A 27,670-nucleotide genomic window follows, 5' to 3' on the forward strand; every position below is an offset into this window, starting at 1 on the left:
GGGCACACACAATTTGGTGAAAGCGAAAGTACGAAACGCTGGGTTAGTCGGCATTAAGAAAGGCGCGAGCGCATAATAACGACTGGAGTTTACACTCCAGTTTACACTCCAGTCGTTAGTATGCATATTACCATATATTACACTGCACACACATCTGTAAAAGAAAATAAAAAATAAGCAGTCGAGCAATTAACTTGTGCAGCATCACAGATGGCCTCGCAACACGTATGTCGCCGGGCCTGCGAATAAAGAAAGTTTCGGCGATCTCCGGTGCAGTACTTATCTTCGTCACTCGATCAGATGTTCCTGCCTGACAGCTACGGCTTCCATTGGCACTCTTTGCAATGCAGGGATAAACGAGAAGACGGCTGCGCTTTCGAGGAAGCTCTGCGATCCGTTAAACGGTTTTTCGAACATCACCCGATGTGAACGATGTACCGCTTCCGAAAGGGGCTGTGGTACACTGCACCTTTCCCGCTTGCGGCCAACCGGTGTTTTGCATTAGTGCCAATCTGGCGCGCCCACTTCAGCCTTTCTTCCTGCTGCTGTGCAGATCCGACTTATTCCTTGCTGAGAAGACATCTACGCCGTGCCAGTTTCCTACCTTCTTGATGTTGTGTGACTGCGGCACTGTGTGCAAGTAAGCGATTTCCAGCAACGAACTGGCTTATCGACAGCGATGCTTGTGTCAACGGTTACTTGTGTGCAATATCGATCTGTTCATTAAGGAAATGAATAACTCAGCATAAATAAATACAGGTTCAGTCATTTTGGCACTGCAGCAACTTATTTGTTGTGCCCAACAATATTTGTGTCCAATAAATTACTCTAACCCGCCATTTCACCACTGCGCCAGAATAGACCAACTTCTACATAGCCTACCTGTAAGTAGAAGTGTCAGGAGGAAGTGGCCCAAGTAGTTTGCTTGGAAGCATTCTTCATAGCCGTCATCGGTAAGCTGCATCCTGTCTGTGAATAAAGCACAAGTGTTTGCCCGGTTTATGGAGTGTAGATAATTTTTGCTATATTTCTCAAGAGTTTAGCAAAGCGTGGTTATTTCATGCACTCAGTTTGTCGGTTTCTTGTTGACCAACTTCAGTTTATTCGCGTCTTATATAAGTCCATATAATATCGCTCAAACTTGCCCTTTAAGCACATTTATTTGTTTGTCCTGCAATTCGTTTGCACCCTCGCTGTAGCACTAGGTGTGTTCTTGCCCGTTTAGCATGGCGTTTTTTCATAACCTGCTCCGCTTTTCGAGCACATAAACGGTTGGTTATTAGGTAAGTGAATTAGGCACATCGAGGGCGCTTGCTGTACGTGAGCTAGCATTCTTGGATATGAACAGCTAGATGCGCAACTATCCATATGGAAGGACGCGCTCAACAAGAAGTTGTTTAAAACTCAATATCCTTCGTCAACTTTATAACTGCAAATTTTGTCGTTAAATACCAGTAGTCCCAGCCATGTGCTCGATCATCGCCGATCGTATTAGAAATATATACACGATCATGAGAATGACAGGAAAGAATTTGCTCAAAATATTTTAAATGAAAGAACATTTTTTGTACTTTAGAGAGCCATTTGAATTTTCCCAAACGGCGCCACACCAGGTGGAAGAAAGAACTTGGCAAAAATCGACTATGTCTTTCGTTGCCACAAAACTTGCATTATTATAGCTAACAGACATGATGTTTTATTGGAAAATATTTCAGACACCACTTTATAATTTTATTTTTCTAATTTTATCATAAAATGAAAGGAATGTCGCATTTTAAAACGTTATATGCAAAAGAAATAGTTTGATACGAAAGCCCAAACATACGTTCATAGAAATGAGCACAAAGCATATTCATTTATCTATATTTATTACGATACCCTCATGGCTTCGGGACGTCATAGAGGGGTATTGTCTATACAGGGTGTCCCAACTTTCATGCACAAAGGTTGAAAAAATATGCCGCACAGCTCGACAGAAGTGAAGTAACGTTCTTTGCCGTAGCTTGGAGATACTCAGGCTATTTTTTGCATTCTGGTTAATTACATAATTAGTCTAAGTTCATCATCTTCTCAAATGGTATATTTAAATGAAACGTGCCAATGAGAAAATTGTAGAGCAAGTTGAAAAACTCCCGATAAAGCTTTTTTGTTGCTCAATACGTGCAGCGCAAATGTGTTTTTCCCCAAGCATGAAATAAGCCCGCGAATACATGCAGAGTGCTTCGAGTGGCCAGTCGCGCTACAGTTTTGCGTGAATTTTACGCGCTTTTTTCACGTTTGGAAAAACACTTTTATGTAGCAGGTATTGAGCAACAGAAAGCTGTACCGGGAGTTTTTCTTGTTGCTCAACAATTTTCTCATTGATACTTTTCCTCTAATTATACTATTTGAGAAGTTGATTAATTAATTTTGGCTGAATATGTAATTAGGCGGAATGTAAAAAAATAATCAGAGTATCTCAAAGCGACATTATCTTGGTTCTGTCCAGCTACGTGACCTTTGCGTATTTTGCAATCTTGGTGGTTGCGTATATTCTGCCAAAATTGTGCCTCAATTTTACTCAACCGCCGCGCAATACCACACTCAACTTGGAAAACAGCATTTTGGCCTATGCTCACGCATCCTATACTTACGCGTCCAGCCTTTATTTTATACGCTACTTCCTGCGCTAGATTCCGCCTAACCGCCATGCAGGCAGCAACCTCCAAGCAAAGCCTCACCAGCTTCTACAGCGTCGAAGCAGTTGAAATCCGGATCAGCGTACGTTGCAGAACGCGTTCGCGCATGGCTGAAAATCTCCACTTGTCCGCTCACGAGCGCGTAACTTCATACCAAGCGAAATAACGTGAGAAATACTTGCACAAGATACCGGTTTTAGTTAATGAACCAAGAAGCTGTTGAAGTTGTGAACCAGGTAACCGCACGCAGATTACCCGTTAAAATTTTGAACCGCGGAGGCCGAGGTCGCGTAGGGGGTCCGACATGCTGAACATTATCTTGCGTTTAGAAACGCTAAAAGACAGACTTGATACTGCAGAGTATTATATATAATTCAAAATAATTTCGTGCTCTTTGTCATGTAAAAGAAAAGCACTCTGATAAAGGAGGGAGAAAGATTGTCGGTTAAAATTGAAGTTAATATGGCATCTCTATTTATTTTTTATTTGCGATGCTGCCAGTCTCAGTGACACCAAAGCATGTGGGCATTGTATTAGACAGTTTTACAAAAAGAAACAAACAGGTCATGCTAAATGGTACAGTAAAAGAAAAAAAAAGAAAAGAGAAGCAGCTTCCTGAACTGCTGCAGAAATAACCAATGACGATGTGAAATACAATGCTTTTGGTTGGAATAGCAATATTGCTCTAACAAATATAGCATATTACTAAAATTTATATAAAATTAGCGAATAAATGACTCATGTAAGGTTAGAGAAGATATACAGCTAACAGATAACAGCGCAGAAGTGACAAATTTGGGGCTTGAAATGCAAAAATTCCACGCGCAGAAATGAGTATTACAGTTGAGATGTTTGGGTGTGTTAAGTGGCGTCTTCTTTGTTTGGTGTCTCCAGTAGGTTGATCTACGATGAAAGTAATGGAGAGGAAACTATGTCTGAGTGGAGCAGATTTAATTCGTTGATCGCACGTGGGAAAAGTGAAAACTTGAACGTGTCATTGCGAACACTGGTACTGGTTTAGTGTAAATGGGTGCTTTTTTCGTGATAGGCCTGACGCAGACAAAGTAACGTACTTAGGCGGGCCTATCTTACAACTGCCGGGCATTAGTTGGTAGATGAACCTCACAGCTTTTCTTTGCACCTTTTCTAGTTTTGATATGTTAGTTGATGTGTGCGGAAACCATAGGCCCTATAACGTAAAACTATTCCAATCTCCTGACGTCAAACTTGCGTAACCACCGACGCAAGCACCGGGTGGTCACCCGCAGGGTTGTCTGAACAGACCAATCAAACGCTCTCCTCGTTCACAGGAGGTCACTTTTGTTTGCTTGAAAAACGAATAACATTGCCTGCACACGCGGCTTGTCGTATCTAATTGGCTGACAAGAGGCGAGGAGAATGCTCAAGTGAAGAGGGATTCACTGGGGCAGAGCCAGTGCACTGAAAATCGATAACCGGATGAAGAGGGTGGTGCCTGCGTCTGCGATTGGTCGACTTTCCCTTACTTAGCTTGTAGTGGCTGGTCGAAAATCACGGCGGCATGCAACGGAACCTTAAGAATGACGCTTAAACTGACCCTCAGCAAAGAAGAGGTGGCAGAATGAGGTGGTAAACGTGCTGAAAGGGCTCGAAAACGTTACACGGCCACGCAAGAAGTTTTATTATACGTAAATACATCCATGCTCTCCGGCAGGTGCGAGTAGCCAGCGTCTCAGCGATCGGCGGCAGCTATCTTTTATTCCTTTCGGGACGGGACAGCCTGCGGCTATTCCGAAGAAAATTCAATTTTGTTCGGCATATTAATGCTTCTTTATCGCGTACACGTCACTTTGACGCGGTGAGTTTGTGCGCTTTTGTGATGTCGCGTGACAGGCAGGTGAAGTGGGTGCAGCCCGAAAACGTTTTACCAATAGCCGAGGGCTAATGGCGAAAAGTGGTCGAATCAGAAATAACTGTTTTTCTTTTTTCTGTCAAATCACGCATTATCAGTGTGTACACATCATATCAGATGGGGAGGTATCGCGGTTTTCGTTACGTCGCGTGACAGACAGGTGAAGTGGGCGTGGTCGAAAAAGTTTTTGACCACTCGAGGAGGGCTGATAGCAGAATTGCAATAGAAAAGTTTGGAATAGTTTTACGCTATAGCGCCCCAGATGATGTGAGCGTATTCTAAGACGGTGCGAACAAAAGTTACATAGGCTAGTAGTCTGGTGTGCTTCGGTGCAAGGCGTAAACATCGTCTAAGAAAAAAAAGTTTGCGTAATGTGACTGAGGTAAAACTCAATATGTAAGTTCCATGAAAGGTCAGAAGAGAATGTGAAACCTGGGTATTTGTGGTTATTTACTTTATTCAGGCAAGTGCCACCGTGAGCGTAAGAAAATTCCGAGGGCTTGTTGTTTGTTGTAAAGGACATGCATACAGATTTACTGGTGTTAACTGACATTTGCCATTCTTTACACCAATTGGACTTTAGAAGGAGACAGTGGGCTGACGACAGCATTTCTTGCAGGGCAGGTACTATTCTTGTTTTCCTTAGAAGCACCGCGGTGGATTTCGTCGCCCTCTGTGGCGATTTGCTGAACTCGAGAGTGTTCGCAACTACGGGGCTGGCGGATTCTGCGGGCACGGAAATACACGGATTACTAAAATACGAATAGAGAGCGATCAGCCGGGAAAAATCCCCTGCATCGAGGGAATGCAGCAAACGGAACCATCAGAGAATCATCAGAAGAGAATCATCTAATTGCACGGTGCTTCAGCAAAATCTCACGCATGCAGTGGTGCCTCGAGTCCGTTGGCGCTCCGTGCATATTTTTTCTTTCTCTTCGCTCAGCGCCCTGTGCCAGATATCAAAACTTCTCACATGCACAGTGTTTTCACTTTCTTTTCGTTTTGAAGCAAAGCAAGCGTGCAAGGAACTAAATTCTTTATGTTTGTGACAGCTAAATATGAAGTCCGAAGAAGTGGATTCACAAGACTGAGAACATTTCTGCTTCACTCGAACGATGTCTTGCACCTCCGGCAGAGCTCATAATTTTTTACGATTGCCGCATGTCGGAGTGCTGTTCACTTGTGCGTACCTAGTTGGTGAGCCATATAGGGCACGACACCGCATGCAACACCATGCTTACCCCACGTCTATTTCTGAAGGTGCTCATGTGCTGCCTATCGCCTGGTTCGTGCTCTTCCCTTGAGCTTCTGCCACAGCCCAGCACCCTATGCCTTCACGAGGCAGGCGACTGCATCGTTGGATGGCCTACGGACCCGCCGACACCCCCGGAAATCCCATACCCAGCCCGGATTCTTCTCCTGGCCTGGCAACCCCTATCATCGATTACGTCACCGATCACGCATTCAGAGCACAGGCTACTTAAGGCGCAGCAACTAATCGACCACTTGGGGTACGACAGCGCATGCAACACCATGCTTACCCCACGTCTATTTCTGCATTTGCTCATGTGCTGCCTATCGCCTGGTTCGTGCTCTTCCCTTGAGCTTCTGCCACAGGCCAGCACCCTATGCCTTCACGAGGCAGGCGACTGCATCGTTGGATGGCCTACGGACCCGCCGACACCCCCGGAAATCCCAGACCCAGCCCGGATTCTTCACCTGGCCTGGCAACCCCTATCATCGATTACGTCACCGATCACGCATTCCGAGCACAGGCTACTTAAGGCGCAGCAATGAATCGACCACTTGGGGCACGACACCGCATGCAACACCATGCTTACCCCACGTCTATTTCTGCAGGTTAGTTACCTCCGCTACTCAGCCGAGTACCGGAGTGACAACCGTTATCTTGTTGCGGTGTCGTGCCCCTACGACCCCGATTGGAACCGTGCTATTCGCATGTGTACGGATGCTGTTGCCTTCAATTTGCTATACCACCTGCTATTGATTATTTCTGGTGTCGTTGAGCTGAACCCCGGTCCTACCAAAGAAATTCTGGCTGTCATAACTAAACTCAAAGAATGCCAAGATAATATGCGGACCGAACTTAATGAACTAAAGACCGCTCAGTTAACACAGGACAAAACGCTCACAGAAATTAGCAACCGGCTAGCCGCACTGGAAATCGCACACCCGAAAACCAATCCCGACCCAGCTGCCCACGAGGCAATTCAAATCAGGCGTGACATCGCGGTTCTTAAAGCGGCTAGCAACGACACTAACAATCGAATGCGCAGGAACAACCTTCTGTTTCTTGGTTTCGATGACACAGAAAAAGAAACTTGGCAAGAGTCTGAAAAAAAGATCCTAAAACTTTGCGCTGACACTTTTAAACTGCAATTGGACTGAAACGCCATTGAACGTGCGCACCGCTTAGGCAAATATGGTAACGAAAAGAAGAGACCAATTATTGTAAAGCTAAATCACTACAAGACTAAAGAAAACATTCTTGCTTGCGGCCGCCAACTGAAAGGAACTGACTATGCTATCAGAGAAGATTTCGCTCCCTCTACTCGCAACGCGCGCTCCAAATTAATCCAGTTCATACGCCCTCAAAAATGTGCCTTTAAACTTTCCGTTGACAAACTTCACGTAGGCAATAAGTCATATTTTTATGACACTGCAACCGATGCTGTCCTAGAATGCGCAAAACCCCCTGCATTACTACCTTACGCACATCAGTCGCGTGATAAGGCTGATACGTACAGCGAATGACACAGACTAAACAACTAAGGTCGTTCAAGCAACCGTTCATCTTTGTCAGTAAATGTAAACATTGGTTTCACGAACATCAGAAGTGTAATTCCGAAACGTGAGCAGCTACATGGTTTTATCACAGACATCGACGCAGACCTAATTCTTCTCACCGAGACATGGCTGACTGACAACATCAAAGATTGTGAAATTTTCCCCTTAAATCAGAATTTCACGCAATACCGTCATGACCGCAAGGAAAGGAGAGGAGGCGGCGTCCTTATAGCAGTGAACAACAACCTATCGTCCTCACTCATCTGCCATGATTCCAATTTAGAACTAACAAGGGTATGTGTACATAATTCCTCGATTAAATCAGTATACGGCATTTGCTATAGACCACCAGGCAGTCATCCGCTTTTTTGTGATCACCTTCGCAGTTCCCTTACAAACATAAAAGATAAATTCCCCGATGCGCCTATTTTTTCTTTTCGGTGATTTTAACTACCCTCACATCAATTGGGCCCTCCTTTCAGTAACTAATGAGTCGCCATTGAATGAATCCAAACAATTCCTAGACTTGGAACTAGACTTCAACCTCCATCAAACAATAACCAACCCCACTAGAGGCGATAACACAATTGATCTTTTACTCACCAGCTGCCCTGATGACATATCAAGTGTGAAAATACTGCCCGGGATTAGCGACCACAACCTTCTTCATGTATCCCTTTCTATACCACTAAAAAGAAGATCACCTACGAAGAAATTAATCACCGACTATAATAGAGGAAACTTTCAGCTAATCAATCATGAACTCACTCGCGTTTATGAACACTTCGAAAAGTCCTACGCTACCCGTTCTGTGAATGCGAATTGGGAACTCTATAAAAACACGTTGCTGAGCTTAAAAAACAAATATATCCCTACAATCATTATTAAGTCTGACTCAAATAACCCATGGTTTAACAAACACTTAAAATCACTACTTAACCGAAAAAAACGCGTCTACAGAACCGCCAAAAGTAAAAATAGTCCTGAAGCATGTGAGCGACATCGCCTCTGTGAGACTGAATATATTAAAGCAATAAATGAGGCCAAGTACAAATTCTTCTCTGTTGACCTGATTACAATGCTTCGCTCAAACCCAAATAAATTCTGGCGTGTCATCTCCACGAAACAACAAACTAACGAAATAAATCTCGTTGACTCAGATGATGAATTAAGAAGCCCTAATAATTCCGCAGCAGCCCTAAATCAATTCTTCACGTCAGTATTTCACGTCCCTAATCCCTGCACTATGGAACCTTTACCAAGCTTCTCGGCAAAAACAATGCCTAAAGTGCAAATAAACCCGGATGGCATATCTAATCTAATTCGCTCTCTTAAAATATCATCCTCGGCTGGCTGCGACGAGATAAACACCAAATTACTTAAAGGTACTATAACTCTTTCTACAAAATTTTTGTACCTTATATTTAATCAATCTTTAAACACAGGAAACGTTCCCGACGATTGGAAAAAAGCGAAGGTAATCCCCATTTTTAAAGCAGGAAGGCGCGATAACCCTACTAATTACGGTCCGATCTCTCTAACCAGTGTCCCATCTAAGCTCCTTGAGCACATTATAGCATCTAACTTAATGGATTACCTAGAATCAATCAATTTTTTTTACCCCTTACAACACGGTTTTCGTAAATGTTTGTCTTGCGAAACTCAACTTGCCGAATTTACCCACGACCTACTACTACACATGGACGATCACCTCCAAATAGATGCAATTTTTCTAGATTTTTCTAAGGCCTTTGACCGCGTGTCTCATAACCATCTCCTTGCAAAATTATCCTCCCTCGGTATCCGCCCCGAGATTATCGAATGGATTGAAAATTTTTTAACGAGATGCGTTCAGTTTACGTATGCTAACAATTTTCAGTCAACCCTTACCAGTGTAACTTCCGGGGTTCCCCAAGGCGCAGGTTTATCTCCTCTATTGTTTTTGATTTATATAAATGACCTTCCCACTAACATATCAACGAAGCTGCGGCTTTTTGCAGACGATTGCGTTCTTTATAACCCCCTTCATACATCTAACGACACAGTCGCCCTACAACACGACCTTGACACTATCGCTTCTTGGTGCGAAAAATGGCACATGCCTCTTAACCTCACTAAATGCAAGGTAATATCCTTCACGCGCAAACACACCACAGCACACCACACTTATCGCATTAACTCTGTTCCAATTGACCACACGTGTACTTACAAATATCTAGGAGTTCATATGACGCCAACACTTTCATGGGTGAAACATATTCAAACAATTCGCTGCGAAGCTTCACGCACACTAGGGTATTTACGACGTAACTTAAAATCCGCATCGTCTGAAATAAAAAAAAACTAGCATATTTAACGTATGTGCGACCCAAACTTGAGTACGCATCATCCATCTGGCATCCCTCACAAGCTTATCTCGCCGATGACTTAGAAGCCATACAAAACCGCGCTGCTCGCTTCATTACGTCACAATATTCAAGACATATCAGCGTAACCACCTTAAAACAAACTTTGTCTCTTCCACTGCTTGCTTCACGGCGCGTAACTTCTCGTCTTTGCCTTCTTCACACTTTCTTTTACTTCACCCATTCAGGACACGCCCTCTTAAAACGCTCGTTCAGAACATCATCCCGCTTATCTCACACTCACCCCCTGGCGGCGATAAAGTGCCGGACGACAGCGATGAGCAGCTCATTTTTCCCCCATGCCATAACACTTTGGAACGCACTCCCGGATGACATTGTCTCGTGCAGCGACCACAAAACATTTCGCGAAAAACTAAACGATTTTGATAATGCCAACATAACCACATGAACACCACATCTATTTATTTATTGCCTTGTTGGTACTGTGTATATGTTCCGTTTTCTTCTTTTTTGATATTTTCTTTTTTGTACCTATTACAACCAATGTGCACTTTATTATGTAACTTTCTTATGAAGCTTTTCGACTTTAATGCACGCCCCCCCTTATGTAATACCTTCGGGCCCTTAAGGTTGAATAAATGAAATGAAATGAAAGTGATGCGCAAGGTGTGACATCTCAGTGTGCGTTTTCTGCCAAGGTATCGGTGTCATGAACCATGTGCGCTGCGTTTTTAATCTGCCGTCGCTCTTCAAAACATTCTACGGTTCGTGGAGTTGAGACGCGAGTCAACTTGCGCGTGTTGTAGAGTACTTCCCGCGAATGCTCTGCAGTCTCTTACTCCGCCATTACAAAAACATTGGAAAAAAAATAATAAACACGTTTCCTGTGGTGTAGACGCTGCACCTACATACCTGCATGCAGATGCACATGACGCCTTTACTTTTTAGTGAGTATAATCCAACAATTGTAAAGCCTGTCATACGGAAAGTTTATAACGCTTTCAGACATGCAAAAGTTGACACTCTTAACATAAGCAGCTTAATGAGTTCCGTCGAATAGCACTAGGAAAATCTAAACTGAACTGACAAAGAACGCAAATGTTATATCTTCAGCTGACGGCCATGAGTAACGTGGCGATACGCCTCACCGTCGAGCTTCCCCACCGAGCCTGGCATGATAATAATTTAGCCTAATTCGCAATATTCCTTGTTTGATTACAAGTCATTTTAGAATTTAGGTCTCCGTGCTTAGTTCAATGTCGAAAAGTCGCTTCCTCATTGCATCTTTCCCATTTTTACCATATTCTGAACGTATTTTCTGAACTACCCTGCTAAGCTAAACATTATTATGCGGCACAAGCGCGTCTTTTTGCCTTAATTTCGACCACAGCTGCGACCATTCACTACTCTGTGCATCCTTAAAACAAAATTACCTTTTTGCAAACTTTCTGTACGAATAGTTGATGTCCACTTCTATGATGGCCCTTATTTGGCAGACTTCTACAAGGATCACTACGGTGTCCTATGGACGCGAAAACATAGACCATGCAACATGCTGTGTTTGCCAAGTTCAGCGTGGCTTTGCGAGGCTGCTGCGTGACACTGAGGTGAAAATTAAGCATTTGGAAGATAATGTGCTTTTTGTAAATTTGTATGATTGTATTTTTGGGCTTCTGTATATAAGAATTTTTGCACATAGGTTCTAGAAAACGCTATATTTTTGTCATTCTTAGAAGAAAACTACAGAAAGAAAAATAACGCTGCGCCTAAATAATATTACAATGAAAAGACATGTCTATCGACTATAATAATGTCAGTTCTACGGCGATGAGGAATATACTCGATTTCTGGCTACTTTATGCTCCTGCCTGGTTTGGCACCGTCTGAAAAAAAATTATGCGGATTCCACGCACTGTGGGAATCGATGTAAGCGAAGGTTTCTGTGCTGTTTTCCTTGATTGACGATAATTAGCGCTGATGTCGATGGCTAATATTCACTTTTATCATCGTTTAGTCCAACACGATAGTGGCGAGTTGATGTTAAACATTACCTTGCGTGGACCACTGCTGTTTGTTTGCGTAGTACACAGAACACACAGGGGGAGGTGTTTGCTTGAGGCGTTGCTGTGCGCAATAGTTCATAACGTAAGAGAGGCTTGAGCATATTTATTGCCTTACGTGGCACATCGCTTCGTGGCAGAAGTATTAAACTTTAATTGAATTATGGGGCTCTACGTGCCAAAACCACAATAGGATTATGAGGCAGGCTATGGTGGCGCACTCCGGAAAATTTTAGCACTGTGATGTTCTTTAACGTGTCCCAATTCTAAGTGCACGAGCGTTTTTTGTTTCGCCCCCGTTGAAATGCGGCTGCAGCGGTGTGGATCAAACCCGTGACTTCGAGCAATGGCACAGCCGCAAAGCTGCAGTGGCCGGCACAAAAGTGCTGATTTGACGTGTGACCGCTTCCGTAGTGTCTCCTGGACCCTGCGGTTCGCTTTAATGCGGCTCCGCATCTGCACGCCCTGCGTAAGTTGACCGCGCGGCCAATTTGCATGGCGTTCATTTTTCAGAAATAGCAGAAAAGCACCGTACCGTGCCTTGAACTTAAATTAATACGTTTGCCCGCAACCGCTGTCGCGCACTCACGTCACCTTTTCCCTATCCTCCCTTCACCCCCCTCCCCACTCCTTATATGGGAATTACGAGCGAAGAGTGGCAAAGCAGTTATTCGGAAGCACGTTATTTTCAGTCGTTTCGCGACTGCGTCTGTTCTACCCATTCTTTGCCTCCTCGCTATCATTCTATCTAGTTTCCCTCTGGACTTGCATATGAGTAGAAAGGTAAGCGCTACAATTCCTGCAATGCTTTTGCGGGGGGTCCCGGATAATTACATCTGTCAAGTAGATAATGTGGCGGCGCCGAGGGAGCTCCAGAGGGCCCTGTGCACATTCGACGCGCTGCTAAGGTCCAAACGAACTATCCTGAAAATGTTTTTAAAATAAAATCGAAGATGGTCGAGCGTACGGCCGGAAGAGCTGACGCGGAATAACCCAACTAGAAGCCGCACATGCGCCTGTGGCCGCAAACTTCACGGTCCGACTCAGTGTATGAAAAAATACAAAATCAGAAGCCGCGAGCAAACGCTTTGCGGAGACCTCTGCTGCCTATGTCCCTTTCGGGTGCCCATTCGACGAGGACATCAAGTCCAGTGTCTCTTCCTTGTTTGATCAGTAAACGCACCTGGGAAAATTCCGGCATTGTTGATGAGTACGTCGAGCCGCCGCTCATTCAGAACGATGTCACCGGCAAACTGGCGCACCGACTTGAGCGAGCACAGGTCGAGCTGGCGCACGACGACGGAGCAGCCGGTCTCCACCAGGATGTCCTCGGCTGCCCGCTGGCCCTTGGCCGTGCTGCGGCAAGCCAGGATGACGCGGGCGCCTCGCCGCGCGAGTTCCTTGGCTGTCTCTTTGCCGATCCCTGGACGCAGGCGATACGCTTGACCGCCGGTCTATGCACTCCACGCTACAGCGGTAGCGTGGAGTGCAAGAGAGATTCACCGAAAACAGAGTCCGGCCTCTTAAAGTAGTCACGCGCAAGGCACCGTGTGGTTTAAATAAGGGAGGCGCCCGCAATGTTTAAAAGCCAGCGTAAGAAAAATTACCAGCCCAAGACACTGCTTTTACAACGCAGACAATAAAGTTTCGTTCCAAGGCTTTTTTAACGTACAAGAGAGCACCACAGTTGGAGGGTGCTGTAGCAACTATCGCCTGCCAATAATATGCCAGGTTGACTGCGATTCACGCACAACATGCACAGCTATCGGTCGGGGACGGGAGACTCAATTTTTGGTACAGAACTTTCCCAGTCTTTCTTTTTTCTGTTGGACCAACTTGCCAAAACTATACGTATATTTCAAGACGAAATAAACGTTTTTGTTAGTATCGTTATTTACGGCACGTCACCACCGGTTACAAAGATAACCGTTCCTCCTAACCTAACGTGACACCTCGAACTTCCCATCCAGAGTCAGCCTTTCCCTCAAGTTTCTCGTATTCGATCCTTAATCCATGCTGCTCTGTGTCTGCCGTTTAGTGCTGCACATATTGTTTTTCACACCATCGCTAGTGGCTCTTTGCCTATCTCTCTCTTTCAAACTAGGAGAGGGTATATAAAGTGTAGTCTTGAACTGTTCTGGTAAAGAGTTACAGCGAAGCGGGAATCATATTCCGGTATTTCCCATTTTTCCAGCGGTAATAATGAGCGCATGCAGCGTCACTCGTAAACCAGCGGTATTCGGGGTACACCTTCCCGCAGTATACATATAAGAAGTATACACAGTGTTATATAGGGAATTAGCCGCTGTGAACAAAAAGTTGGGGAAGTATTTAATGTTACACAACGTGTTTATTGAACGCAGTAGGCTTCATTGCAAACAAAAGTACAATAATTCTTTGCACATGAGCCTCATTGGCTGAAAGAACTAGAACAGTCTCAATCGAAGCATCAATAAGTTTACCCCCGACTCACCTGCATTTCCTCCTGTAACTATAACGGTCTTGCCGTCCATCCGGTTCATGCCATTGTAAATGCCCTTGGTCCAGCGCAGGTACAGGTTAGTGCCCACAAGAGCAGCGAAGATCACCGAGACCACCTTGAATCCATAACTACATAACGCCACCACGATCGAAGCAATGAATCCCAGTGAAAGGAACCAGGCGTCGGAATCTATGACTGCCTCGTTTGTGCCCATATGTCTTCTGAAAAATTGAATCGTGGCAGGGAGATAAAAAACGACGTGTTAGTTTTTCTAGTACTCAGCAAGGGGTGACCATTATGGAAGACTCGCCAACAAGCGACTTAGTCGGGAGACTTAGTTGTTCCTCAATACTTGAGTCTGGGCATTACGCGTTGCTCCTACTTTGACACTCAGTACTCCCACCAAGGATGTGTTATAGGCAGATCGACAAGTTATGTCGGTAATGCGCTCATTTTTGGGCGTTATTCGTCTCTCTTTAAACAAATATACCACTCTACGTCGGCTCAAAGTGCTGCACAAGTACTTATGCGGACTGCAACAGGTACCTCACGGGTAGAAGAATGCTCCATAGGCTACAATCATTTCTTGTACACAAGATATGCATCGCAAAACGACCCAACACAGAAGATGGCGCACGTCCTACGAACTGCTTTAATATGTCAACAACTACAGCCCTACAACACAGTACGACTACAACACAGTACAACACTACAACTACAACACAGTATAATTTTTTTTTGAAGAGAAGCTTGCTTAGGGGGGGGGGGGGGCTCCTCTCCCCAATTTGCGGATGCCGGCAGCTCGCTGCTGCTGTCTTGTAAGCTATACTTGTTCGGCCACTGGGTATTATGTGCAAGTGGGTAGGTTTCCCAATAGAAAACTTGGGTCACTGGATATTCGCCACGGGGTATTCCCATAAACAACTTCGGCCACTGCAAACGTGCGTTGTTTATTTGCCACTAACTCGATCTCCCAACATACAAATAGAAAAGGCGAGAAGCGAAGGAGTTGGAAACAAATGTGAAGTGTGGAAATAAAGGTTGCAATATCGAAGCTTTTCTTAATTTTAGTAATATTGTCACTAAGCAGTAGGACGTAGTACTGAAGACGCAGCTGACTGTCAACAAAGAAGGGGAAGAACGCGCCGTTGGTTCGGCAGCCATCTTGCGTATGCAGCGTGGCAGCAGCTTGTAAGTAATCTGTAGATACATTTTCTTACGTAAATGCTTCACTAATTTGTCACCGAGGAATTTTTGTGAAGGTTCGGCCTGCCCTATGATACCACGGAGCGGTCGTCACCTCGGCATTAACATTGTGACGTAGGTGGGGCCAGCGCTGACAATCCCAGCCGTTCGCCTGGCCTATCTAACAGATTCAAGAGCGTTCTGTGGTACCGATAGCATCGACGTGGAAGACTGGATTGCCCCGTATGAGCGCGTGACTACCCACAACAAATGGGATGCGAAAGTATGAAATATTGGTAAACTTGATGTTCTACCTCCAATGCACGGTGAGGGTATGGTGTAAGAAACCACGACGATGAGCTTACTGACCGGGACATATGTAAGCTGGGGCCTTATAACGTAAAACTATTCCAATACGTTTTATTCCAATCTCCTGCAGTCAAATTTACGTAACCACTGACGCAAGCATCGGGCGGTAACCCACGGCGTAGTTTGAAAAGTCCAATCAAACGCTCTCCTCGTTTATAGTAGGTGTGACGAAGAAGATCGGCATGCTAAAAAGCCCTGTTGCCATCGCGTGGCTCATACCCAGTTCGCTCTCTGGCTTCGCCCTACCTGCTGGTGCTGCGTTGGTCGCTGCTGCTCTACGACCCGAATAAACCTCCTTTACAATTGGTGGAGCTGCTGGGTACAGCAGGAATTCTGGAACTTTGCAACCGGACACTGCAGCCTGTCTTCGTTATGCCGGAATAAGGACCACCGCAACCACAATCCGCTGTCCCGGTGACTACCGTGGTCTGCCCGGCCCGTTGCGTCAACGTGACCCACCCATCTTCAGCGGTAGTGAAGACTATGACGTAGAAGAATGGCTCGCTGAATATGACCGGGTGTCGTATTCCGCGAGCCATTATTATTGGTGTCGTCCACAACCACTCGGACGACACCAAAAAGCTGAATTACGTCTCGTATTATTTGAGCAGTGTCGCCAGCGTGTGGCACGACAACCACGAACGTGATGTCACGACGTGGACAGCCTTCAAAACTAACGTGACGGAGGTATTCGGGCGCCCCGCTGTTCGCAAGCTTCGCGCCGAGCAACATTTGCGCGGTCGTGCACAACAGTGCGGGGAGACATTTACCAGTTATATAGGATATGTTGTCGACCTCTGTAGCCGCGTTCACGTCACAATGGCTGATCCCGAGAAGATCCACCATATGTTAAAAGGCATTGAAGACGATGCCTTTCAAATGCTGTTGGCGAAAAATCCGGCGATAGTCTCTGATCTCGTCAGTCTATGTCTAAGCTTAGACGAACTACGCAAATAACGCATAGCCACCCGCCAATCTCCTCCTCGGGCGACTTCAATGTCGACCTTGGCTGTTGCTTCGGATAGCACGTCGCTGCTGCTACAGATCAAGGAGTTCGTCCGTGATGAGGTGGCTCGTCAGCTTTCGCTTATTCCACTTACACACGGCCAGTCCAGTTCTCCGTTGGCGCCCGCTCTCCTATCTGTCATCAAGGAGCAGGTAGCCGACCACATTTCTCCTTCTCTCCAGCAGGCTCAGACTGCCGCTCCCCTGACGTACGCCGAAGTTGCTACGAGGCCTGCACCATAGACCTACGGTCCCCTTCGCCCGCCATTGCACCCGCCAGTATCATTTCCAGTCCGGTAAGTGGTGCAGTATGCACGACTTCAAGGCCATTGGCGCACGAAAGACAATCGTCCGATTTGCTTTTATTGTGGCCGGGCTGGACACGTAGCACGTCACTGTCGCCTCCTTACATCGGACGTCCCCAACAATGTGCGTCCATATGCGCCACGTTTGCAACAATGCCGCAACAATTCGGACACCTTTGCATCTCATCCTGCCGTCGAGACCGCCTTCTCCACTCGCCGTTCACCTTCTCCTTGCCGTCGCTCCCTTTCCCCCATGCACCTTCAGCGGAGCCCTATGCGCCAGGAAAACTAAAAATCGCAGTTCAGGAGGCGAGAACTGCGGTGTCAGCGAAATGTATAAGGCCTCACACTTCCCCGAAAAACGTTACTGAAGTCGAAATAGAAGGAACATTAACGCTAGCACTTGACACAACGGCGCTGCACTTTCAGCGATAGATGCCCGGATTTACCGCAACATAGGAAAAGTGACGACGCCGTTTTCTGGACTGTCCCTTCGGACTACCAACGCGCAGCACGTCGAGCCATCCGGCGCCTGCATCGCTCGTGTAGTCATTCAGGAGGTCCTCTATATCATAGAATTCATCGTGTTGCCATCAGGTTCGCACGACGTCATACTGGGTTGGGACTTTCTCTCCCCACATAACGCGATCATTGACTGCTCCCGCGCCGAAATCGAGCTGTTTCAATTTTCGAGCGATATTATCACTCACCACAAGGACCCTTGTCGCGAAATCACCGTTTCTGAAGACGCCGTTATACCTGCCTGGTCTTCCGCTCTTGTCAGTATGTCTTGTGACGCTGTAGATGACGGAACAGTATTCTTCGCTCCGTATGAACTCTTAGTTCGCCCTGTTCACTACCACTGCCGTTCGCCTTCCTCGAGTTAAAAACTGGCGTCTTTCTAATGTGTCTGAGTCAAACCCATCAGCTGAACCAATTACTTTACATAGCCGTGAAAGCCTTGGCAAAGTAGAGCCACTGGCCTCATCTTCAATATTTGACAATTTGAACGACTCCACTTACCTTGCCACTCTCGAGGCATCGCCTCCTCTGTCACTGCCGCGTTCTTTGACGCCAGCTATCGCCAGTGACCTTACGACGACGCAGCGCGACGAACTTCTTCACTTGCTCGAAGGCTTCTGTTCTTCTTTTGACTGCCAAGCAACATCACACGGCCGCACAACGACTGTTTCGCACACTATCGACACTGGGAGCCATGCACCCATTCGGCAGCGTCCCTACCGAGTATCGGTAACTGAAAGACGCGTTATCAATGACCAGGTGAACGATATGCTAAAACACGGTGTCATCCAGCCTTCTATAGCCTCTGGGCATCACCAGTCATCCTAGTTAAAAAAAAGACAGCACCATACGATTTTGGGTTGATTATGGAAGGCTTAACAACATTACCCGAAAGGATGTATACCCGCTGCCACGTATCGACGACGCCCTTGACTGCTTGCAAGGAGCGGAGTTTTTTTCCTCCTTAGATCTCCACTTTGGCTACTGACAGGTGCCCATGGCTGACGCTGACTGTTCTAAAACCGCGTTTGTAACACCAAATGGCTTGTATGAATTCACTGTGATGCCGTTCGGTCTGTGCAATGCGCCCGCCACCTTCGAACGCATGATGGACGGGATCCTGCGCGGCCTGAAGTGGCATACTTGCCTCTGCTACGTCGACGACGTTGTCGTCTTTTCCCCTGATTTTCCGACCCATCTTCGCCGTTTACATCATGTTTTTACCTGTCTCCGGAATGCTGGTCTCCGACTTAACTTAAAGAAGTGCCTATTTGCCGCTCGTAAACTGACTATATTAGGCCTTGTTTTCTCCAAAGAAGGCATTATTCCTGCTCCTGCTAAACTTCGCGCCGTATCCGAATTCCTGAAGCCCACTAACATAAAAGCACTACCCAGCTTCATTGGCCTATGCTCCTATTTTCGACGTTTCGTTCGCAATTTCGCTACTGTGATCGCACCACTAAACCAACTCCTACAAGGCGACCATGAACATTCTACTTGGTCGGAAGCCTCCCATGATGCCTTTACGACTCTGCGTCGCCTACTCACGCCTCCGCCGATCTTGCGCCATTTTGATTAAAGTGCACCTACAGAACTTCACACTCATGCCAGTGGTGTCGGCCTTGGTGCCGTACTCGCACAACGTAAGAACACTAATGCCGAATACGTGGTTGCTTATGCCAGTCGTGCCCTCACAAAACCTGAGGCTAATTACTCAGTAACAGAAAAAGAGAGCCTGGCTATCCTATGGGCTCTTCAGAAATTTGGCCCATATCACTACGGTCGACCCTTTGACGTGATGACGGATCATTACGCTTTTTGCTGGTTGTCTAACCTCAAAGACCCGTCGGGCCGCACGCTCGGTGGGCCCTCCAAATCCAGGAATATGATATCCGTGTCGTCTATCAGTCTGGACGCAAACACTCTGACGCCGATTCTCCATCGCGTTTCCTAGTTCCTTCAGACAGCAGTACTCCTACATACCGACATGACATCTCACCACTTGATATCCTGGACATGGCCTCGGAGCAACGAACAAACCCATAGATCGTATGATATTCGACTTTTTGTCAAATCCTACGGCAGCTTCGGCACCTCGAGCATTACACCGACAGGCACAGCATTTCACCATCCTCGAAGGACTTTTATACCTCCACAACTACCACAATGACGGCCGCACATGGCTCTTAGTAGCGCCCCGCCACCTTCGAAAAGATTTATGCTCCGTTTTTCACGCTGACCCGCAGCGTGATCACGGTGGAGTGTCAAAAACCTACACACGGCTTCACCTACGATATTATTGGCGACGGATGTACACCTTCGTCCACAAATACGTACGCTCCTGCATTGCCTGCCAACGCCGCAAATGTGTTCCGCAATTCTCCACCGCACCTCTGCAGCCACGTTCCTGCCCAGCACAGCCATTCGACCGTGTCGGCATTGATTTATACGGGCCTCTTCCACTTATTGGCGCTGGCAACCGATGGATTGTTGTCGCCGTAGATCATCTGACACGACATGCTGAAACCGCCGCCTTGTCAGCCGCGTCAGCAAAAGACGTTGCCTCATTCATTCTAAGCAACTTTGTTCTTCGCCATGGCGTACCTCGTGAACTGCTGAGCGATCGGGGTCGCGTATTCCTCTCGGACGTCCTGCAGTCACTCCTATCTGAATGCCAAATTATTCACCGCACTACTACAGCAAGGTGCGCTGCAGTGACCATAGGATGGTAAGAACTCGAATTAGCCTAGACCTGAGGAGGGGACGGAAGAAACTGGCACATAGGAAGGCGATCAATGAGTTAACGGTAAGAGGGAAAATAGAGGGATTCCAGATCAAGCTACAGAACAGGTATTCGGCTTTGACTCAGGAAGAGGACCTTAGTGTTGAAGCAATGAACGACAATCTTGTGGGCATCATTAAGGAGTGTGCAATAGAAGTCGGTGGTAACCCCGTTAGACAGGATACCAGTAAGCTATCGCAGGAGACGAAAGATATGATCAAGAAACGCCAATGTATGAAAGCCTCTAACCCTACAGCTAGAATAGAACTGGCAGAACTCTCGAAGTTAATCAACAAGCGTAAGACAGCTGACATAAGGAAGCATAATATGGATAGAATTGAGCATGCTCACAGGAACGGAGGAAGCCTAAAAGCAGTGAAGAAGAAACTAGGAATAGGTGAGAATCAGATGTATGCGTTAAGAGTCAAAGCCGGCAATATCATTACTAATATGTATGAGATAGTTCAAGTGGCTGAGGAGTTCTATAGATATATATAGTACCCACAGCACCCACGACGATAATGGAAGAGAGAATAGTCTAGAGGAATTTGAAATCCCACAGGTAACACCAGAAGAAGTAAAGAAAGCCTAGGGAGCTATGCAAAGGGGGAAGGCAGCTGGGGAGGATCAGGTAACAGCAGATTTGTTGAAGGATGGTGGGCAGATTGTTCTAGAGAAACTGGCCACCCTGTATACGCAATGCCTCATGACTTCGAGCGTACCGGAATCTTGGAAAAACGCTAACATAATCCTAATCCATAAGAAAGGGGACGCCAAAGACTTGAAAAATTATAGACCGATCAGTTTACTGTCCGTTGCCTACAAAGTATTTACTAAGACAATCGCAAATAGAATCAGGTACACCTTAGACTTCTGTCAACCAAAGGACCAGGCAGGATTCCGTAAAGGTTACTCAACAATAGACTATATTCACACTATCAATCAGGTGATAGAAAAATGTGCAGAATATAACGAACCTTTATATATAGCTTTCATTGATTACGAGAAAGCGTTTGATTCAGTAGAAACCTCAGCAGTCATGGAGGCACTGCGGAATCAGGGTGTAGACGAGCTGTATGTAAAAATACTGAAAGACATCTATAGCGGCACCACAGCCACCGTAGTCCTCCATAAAGAAAGCAACAAAATCCCAATAAAGAAAGGCGTCAGGAAGGGAAATACGATCTCTCCGATGCTATTCACAGCGTGTTTACAGGAGGTATTCAGAGACCTGGATTGGGAAGAATTTGGGATAAGAGTGAATGGAGAATACCTTAGTAACTTGCGATTCGCTGATGATATTGCCTTGCTTAGTAACTCAGGGGACCAATTGCAATGCATGCTCACTGACCTGGTGAGGCAAAGCCGAAGGGTGGGTCTAAAAATTAATCTGCAGAAAACTAAAGTAATGTTTAACAGTCTCGGAAGGGAACAGCAGTTTACAATAGGTAGTGAGGCACTGGAAGTGGTAAGGGAATACATCTACTTAGGACAGGTAGTGACTGCGGATCCGGATCATGAGACTGAAATAATCAGAAGAATAAGAATGGGCTGGGGTGCGTTTGACAGGCATTCTCAGGTCATGAACAGCAGGTTGCCATTATCCCTCAAGAGAAAAGTTTATAACAGCTGTATCTTACCAGTACTCACGTACGGGGCAGAAACCTGGAGGCTTCCGAAAAGGGTTCTGCTGAAATTGAGGACGACGCAACGAGCTATGGAAAGAAGAATGATGGGTGTGACGTTAAGGGATAAAAAAAGAGCAGATTGGGTGAGGGAACAAACGCGAGTTAATGACATGTTAGTTGAAATCAAGAAAAAGAAATGGGGGGGGGGCATGGGCAGGACATCTATTGAGGAGGGAAGATAACCGATGGTCATTAAGAGTTACGGAATGGATTCCAAGGGAAGGAAAGCGTAGCAGAGGGCGGCAGAAAGTTAGGTGGGCGGATGAGATTAAGAAGTTTGCAGGGACAACATGGCCACAATTAGCACATGACCGGGGTAGTTGGAGAAGTATGGGAGAGGCCTTTGCCTTGCAGTGGGCATAACCAGGCTGATGATGATGATGACTACTGCTTATCATCCACAGACCAATGGCTTAACCGAACAATTCAACAGAACTCTTGGTGACATGTTATCGATGTATGTTGCGTCTGACCACTCCAACTGGGATCTTGTACTTACATTCGTCGCATACGCCTATAACACTGCCTCTCAAGCCACTACCGGATTCTCAATATTCTTTCTGCTTTACGACCGCCATCGCTCCAGCACCATTGATACAGTTCTCCCGTACCGGCCGGACCCTGCTGAATGCTCACCTGTTTCTACGATGGCTTAGTAAGCCGAGAAATACCGATAACTGACCTGTTGTTTGACGCCTGCTCAACAGTGCCGCCAAAAAGAGCTCTATTACCTCAGCCCACCCCCTCATGCCGTCCCCAACGACTCACTCGTGTGGCTTTGGGCCCCCGCCTGTTGGTTTCTGCTGCTGGCCTTTCGTCCAAGCTCCTCCCGAAGTTTCACGGGCCTTACCGCGTGCTTGCGCAACCATGACCAGGTAATTACGTGGTCGAACCCGTATCACCATCTCCCGATATGCGTCGGCGGGGTCGAGAGACTGCACATTGACCGGCTGAAGGCGTATTACGATCCCCTCACCTTTCCTAAGTCTCCAGGATGGCTACCCTTCAATTCCGGGGGTGATTTGTGACGAAGAAGATCGGCATGCTAAAAAAGTCCTGCTGCCATCGCATCGCTCATACCCAGTTAGCTCTCTGGCTGCGCCCTACCTGCTGGTGCTGCGTTGGTCGCTGCTGCTCTACGACCCGAATAAACCCCCTTTATAGAGGTCACTTTTTTTTGCTTTCAAAACAAATAACATTGCCTACATTGAGCAGATTTTCTTATCGAATTGGCGGACAAGAGGCGACGAGTACGCTCAAATGGAGAGGGATTCGATGGGGCAGAGCCAGAATAGTGAAAGTATATATAACCGGCTGAAGAGGGAAGAGCCGGCATCTGTGATTGACCCGCTTCCCTTTACTTAGCTTGCGGTGGATGTTCGAAAATCGCGGCGGCCTGCAACGGAACGTTAAAAAATGCCACCAGAACGGATCCTCAGCAAAGAAGAGATGGCAGAGTGATGTCGTATACGTACCGAAAGGGCGTGATAACGTTATAGCACCACGGGAAAATATTTACTATACGCAAGTAAACGCATGCTCCGTGGCCGCTCCCGGTATCTAGTGCCAGAGCAATCGGTGGGCAGCCATCTTCTATGCCTTTCGGAACGGGCAGTCTCCGGCTATTCAGAAAAGGATTCAGTTTTGTTCGGCATACTAATGTGTGTTTTATGCGCACACGTCACTTTGACGCCATGAGTTTTCGCGGTTTTGTGACGTCGCGTGACAGACAGGCGAAGTGGGCGCAGCCCGAAAACGTTGGACCAATGGCAGTGTATTCAAGCGAAAAAGGCATCGAATGAGAAATAATGATTTTCCTTTAGTTCTGTCTAATCATGATGATAATCAGTGTGCACACATCATATCAGATGGGGTGTTTTCGCTGTTTTCTGACGTCGCGTGAGAGACAGGCATAGCGGGGGGGGGAGGGGGATGGCTTGAACATTTTTGACCAATGATGGAGGGCTGATTGAAGAATTGGAATATGAAAGTTTGTAATAACTTTACGTTATTGGAGGGCGCCACCGAAGCCGAAAGACTTGTTTGGCCATCGGATGGAAGAACGCCGCTAAGGAATACCTAGTGACCGCTCCCAGACATGCACGGAATCATACGCCGCTTATATCCGGGACTCACTTATATTGCCACAGTGCTGACAGTGACATGTCTGATTTGGACGAGGTTGCACATATCTTGAAAGCAATCGTTGACGACGCTTTCAACCTGCTGTTGGGTAAGAATTTTGCGACATTAAGCGATATTATCAAGTAGTGTCAACGCTTTGAGTAGGCAAAGAGCGGCTGCGCTGCAACGTCTTTGACCGAACACAGCCGTGACATCCTCATGCGAGGACAGCAAAATGCAGCGACCATCAACTTTAGCAGATCGGACACGAATTGTTCGTCGCAAAATTGAAGCAATGTTAGCTGCCACCTTTCTAGACGCTCCAGTGATCCCAACAGCTTGCCCGGGGTACCAATTGTCTTGTGCGCAAGTTTCCCTCGGGCCGAAAACGCAGGAACGAAATGGACGAACTTATAGCAACTCATTAACCATTTACGAAACCTTCGCTTTGCGTAGATTTCAAAATGTGCATTGCATTATGCGCAATCACACTTGAGTTGATTTTGTTCTCATCAATGCGTCATGTGCAGCGCACATGCGTCTAAAGAATGCTCGAAACCTGCTGATACGAGGCCACAATATCTATAAGTAATAAGTGTGTAAAGTAAAATCTTGCGCTTACCTTTCGCGGTACAAATGGCTCACAACGACCGTGATCCTGTGCACGGCGACGCAGTGGCTCAAAGTGAAACAGCACGAAAACCCGGCCGTACAGCCGACTTGAACGTCGCGCTTTTACTCTCCCCATTTGTCCAAAAACTGCGCTACACTTTGTTTCGAAACACCTCTTTTGTCAAAGAAGAGTGCGCGACCGACCACTGGAATGAACGTGCCTCGAATTGAAGAAAGCTCGGCGAGCGTCACATCAGACTCATTGTCTCGCACCATGACGAAAGAAGTGAGGCTTTTCCCGTGGAGCTGACGAGGCGCATCTGTTGAAATGGGCTCATAGACCACGTGACCAGTTCACACTGCGGCTACGTGGAGACTACGCTCATTTTCCTTCCTGCAAGCAGCACGTAGTCATCATTGTGTTTGTAGAAGCCAGAGATGGTTGAAACAGCTTAGAGTTGAAAAAAAATTGTATTCATCCAAATGAATGGTAAGAAATCTCGTATTTCTTGCCTAAACTTCAGAAAATGAACGCTGCAAAAGAAGATATGTGCGTGCTAAGAACAAGTACGGATGTCCTATATGGACCTGTAATTGCTTTTTGTATTTCCATTCAACAATCTCCAATAGCTGTATTTCTTCTCTAATTCGAAATGCGCATTCTGTTAAATATTTCGGGATATTCTTTGATGCTTGTATGCGCTGCAAAGGTGACCTAGCTCATGTATGTGCGACACTCCGTAGGGTTACTTGTATGTCGTATTCTATTAACCCTTCGGACTCTGTACAAGTTCGTAGACAGTTTTTCAATACATTAATCTGTAGTGGATTAACTTTGTTATATGTTATTTTCATTCCTGTTCAAAAGCTTAATGTTCTAAAATAGACAATGTATCAAGAAGCACATTAAAACGGGTATTGTACGGAAGTACTCGTGATGATTGTAATATTGTGCATATACTGTGTGTGCCAGACTTTGGATTACTCTTTACAGAAACTCAAACAAGGCAGCAGTTCAAAGGAAGGTTGAAACTTGAAGTGATGAGCACTAGTCGAACAAGGAATGTCGCTACACTCCTTGTTGCGCTACTGCTCATCTTTTTTCTTTTTTTTTGTAGGAACTGTTGTATTAAATCACACTTGTACAAAAAAGATCTGCGGATCTAACACGTATGCTGGAAAAGCTTTAGTAAAGCGGTTAATCAAATGCTTTAGAAATAACGGCGATGAGCGCAATTTTTTTTGCTTTCAAGCCATGCAGTGTGTATTCTCATTAGATGTTTATGCTTATTTACCCCAAAGTCGCAACATTATGTCGTGTATTTTTTGTGTCTATGCACTGCATCGTTCACAAGCTATGCCGAAGTGCAAAACAAATGAAGGCGAGTGCGTAGTGTACGTGAGACACATGTGCAGCGATGTCACAAGGACGAAGGCAATGTAGTTTTGACAGGTGTGTGTGCACAGTAAAAGTACGACACCTATCAAACAACATTTAGGGATTCTGTACCTCTGCTGTCACAGTGGGACATGCCCCATTGCGGAAGATTGCCCAAGAACCGGCACATCACTAGACGGCACAAAATAAATGGCTAAATCAAATATTATATGGTATGTCCAGGAATCCGTCAAATATAATTCACCATTCTATCAACAGATTCTATCAACAGTCCATTAGAGATATCTGTGAGCTCACATTATATGTTCAGGTTTCATGCCGGAAGTTTTTCCTTGGTGTTGCTGCACAGAAAAGAGGTGCGCGTGCTTGGTCAACACGCAAGGGTTATATGGGGTGTCCCAACTATCATGCACCAAGCTTTAAAGACATGCAGATGCCCCGTAGCTGAACATAACCAATGTAATGTTGCTCGCCATCGCTTCGAGATACCCAGATTATTTTTTGCATAACGCATAATTACATAATTAGCCTTATTTTTTATCAACTTCTCAAATATTGTAATTAGAAGTGTCAATGAGAAAATTGCAGAGCCACATGAGAAAACTCACAATACAGCTTTTTCTTGCTCAATGCGTGCTACATAAAAGTGTTCTTCCAAGGACGAAAGGAGCCCGCGGACACGCGAAAAATTGCTGCGCGACGGCCGCTCGAGGCACTTTGCGTGTATTCGCAGGCTTCTTTCACGCTCGGAGGAATCCGTCAAAAATAATTCACCATTCTATTAACAGATAGGTGTCCTTTAGAGATATCTGTGAGCTTGCATTTAATGTTCAGGTTTTATGCCGGAAGGTCTTTTTGTTATAGGTTTTGTTGGATAGGTGTTGTTATATATATATATATATATATAATAGGTGAGGAAATGAAAGAGCACACTTACGAAAATGGCATTTTTAATGTTGCAACGTTTCGTCCGTGGCACGGCCTTCGTCAGAATAACCACAGATACAAGTGCGCACCCGCTTTAATGGACATGCACACGTGGGCATAATCAGCAGCAGTACATGCACGTGTACACTTTCAAATAATAACAGAAAAAGTGCAGCAGTAAGTATAACGGAAGCACGATAAATGATATGTATTAAATATCATTATGGTAATTATCATTATTATTTCATACATGCGTCTGTATAGTACGGGTCCCGGTTGCATTTTCGCAATAGCTATTAGCTACAGCGGGGCGTGACGTTTCTCGCAGCGCTCGACGTTTCTGCGCAGGCGCGAGCAAAAGCGGGTGCGAGAGAGAAAATCTGGGTGGCTTTGCTCCTTGAATATGTGACTGCCTAGGCACTACGGAGAAAGTTTCTTAGCGCTTCTTGTATGCGTTTGTCCCCTAG

The 27,670-nt window shown here is 46.0% G+C and overlaps 1 protein-coding gene across 1 annotated transcript in view; it reads right to left on the reverse strand.

Annotated features, from left to right (window-relative positions):
- The window catches only part of LOC142566675 (retinol dehydrogenase 12-like), a 61,299-nt gene extending 36,289 nt beyond the window's left edge, over nucleotides 1-25,010 (reverse strand). Inside the window, exons 1-4 of the mRNA XM_075677506.1 lie at nucleotides 24,888-25,010; nucleotides 14,277-14,506; nucleotides 12,987-13,226; nucleotides 883-969 (exon numbers count right to left, since the gene is read on the reverse strand). Coding sequence (XP_075533621.1) covers nucleotides 883-969; nucleotides 12,987-13,226; nucleotides 14,277-14,499 — 550 coding nt within the window. The 5' untranslated portion in view covers nucleotides 14,500-14,506; nucleotides 24,888-25,010. The remainder of the gene's footprint in view (nucleotides 1-882; nucleotides 970-12,986; nucleotides 13,227-14,276; nucleotides 14,507-24,887) is intronic.
- Nucleotides 25,011-27,670: the final 2,660 nt, after the last annotated feature.

The sequence above is a fragment of the Dermacentor variabilis genome, unplaced genomic scaffold (genome assembly GCF_050947875.1).
Source record: "Dermacentor variabilis isolate Ectoservices unplaced genomic scaffold, ASM5094787v1 scaffold_13, whole genome shotgun sequence".
NCBI lineage: Eukaryota > Metazoa > Arthropoda > Arachnida > Ixodida > Ixodidae > Dermacentor > Dermacentor variabilis.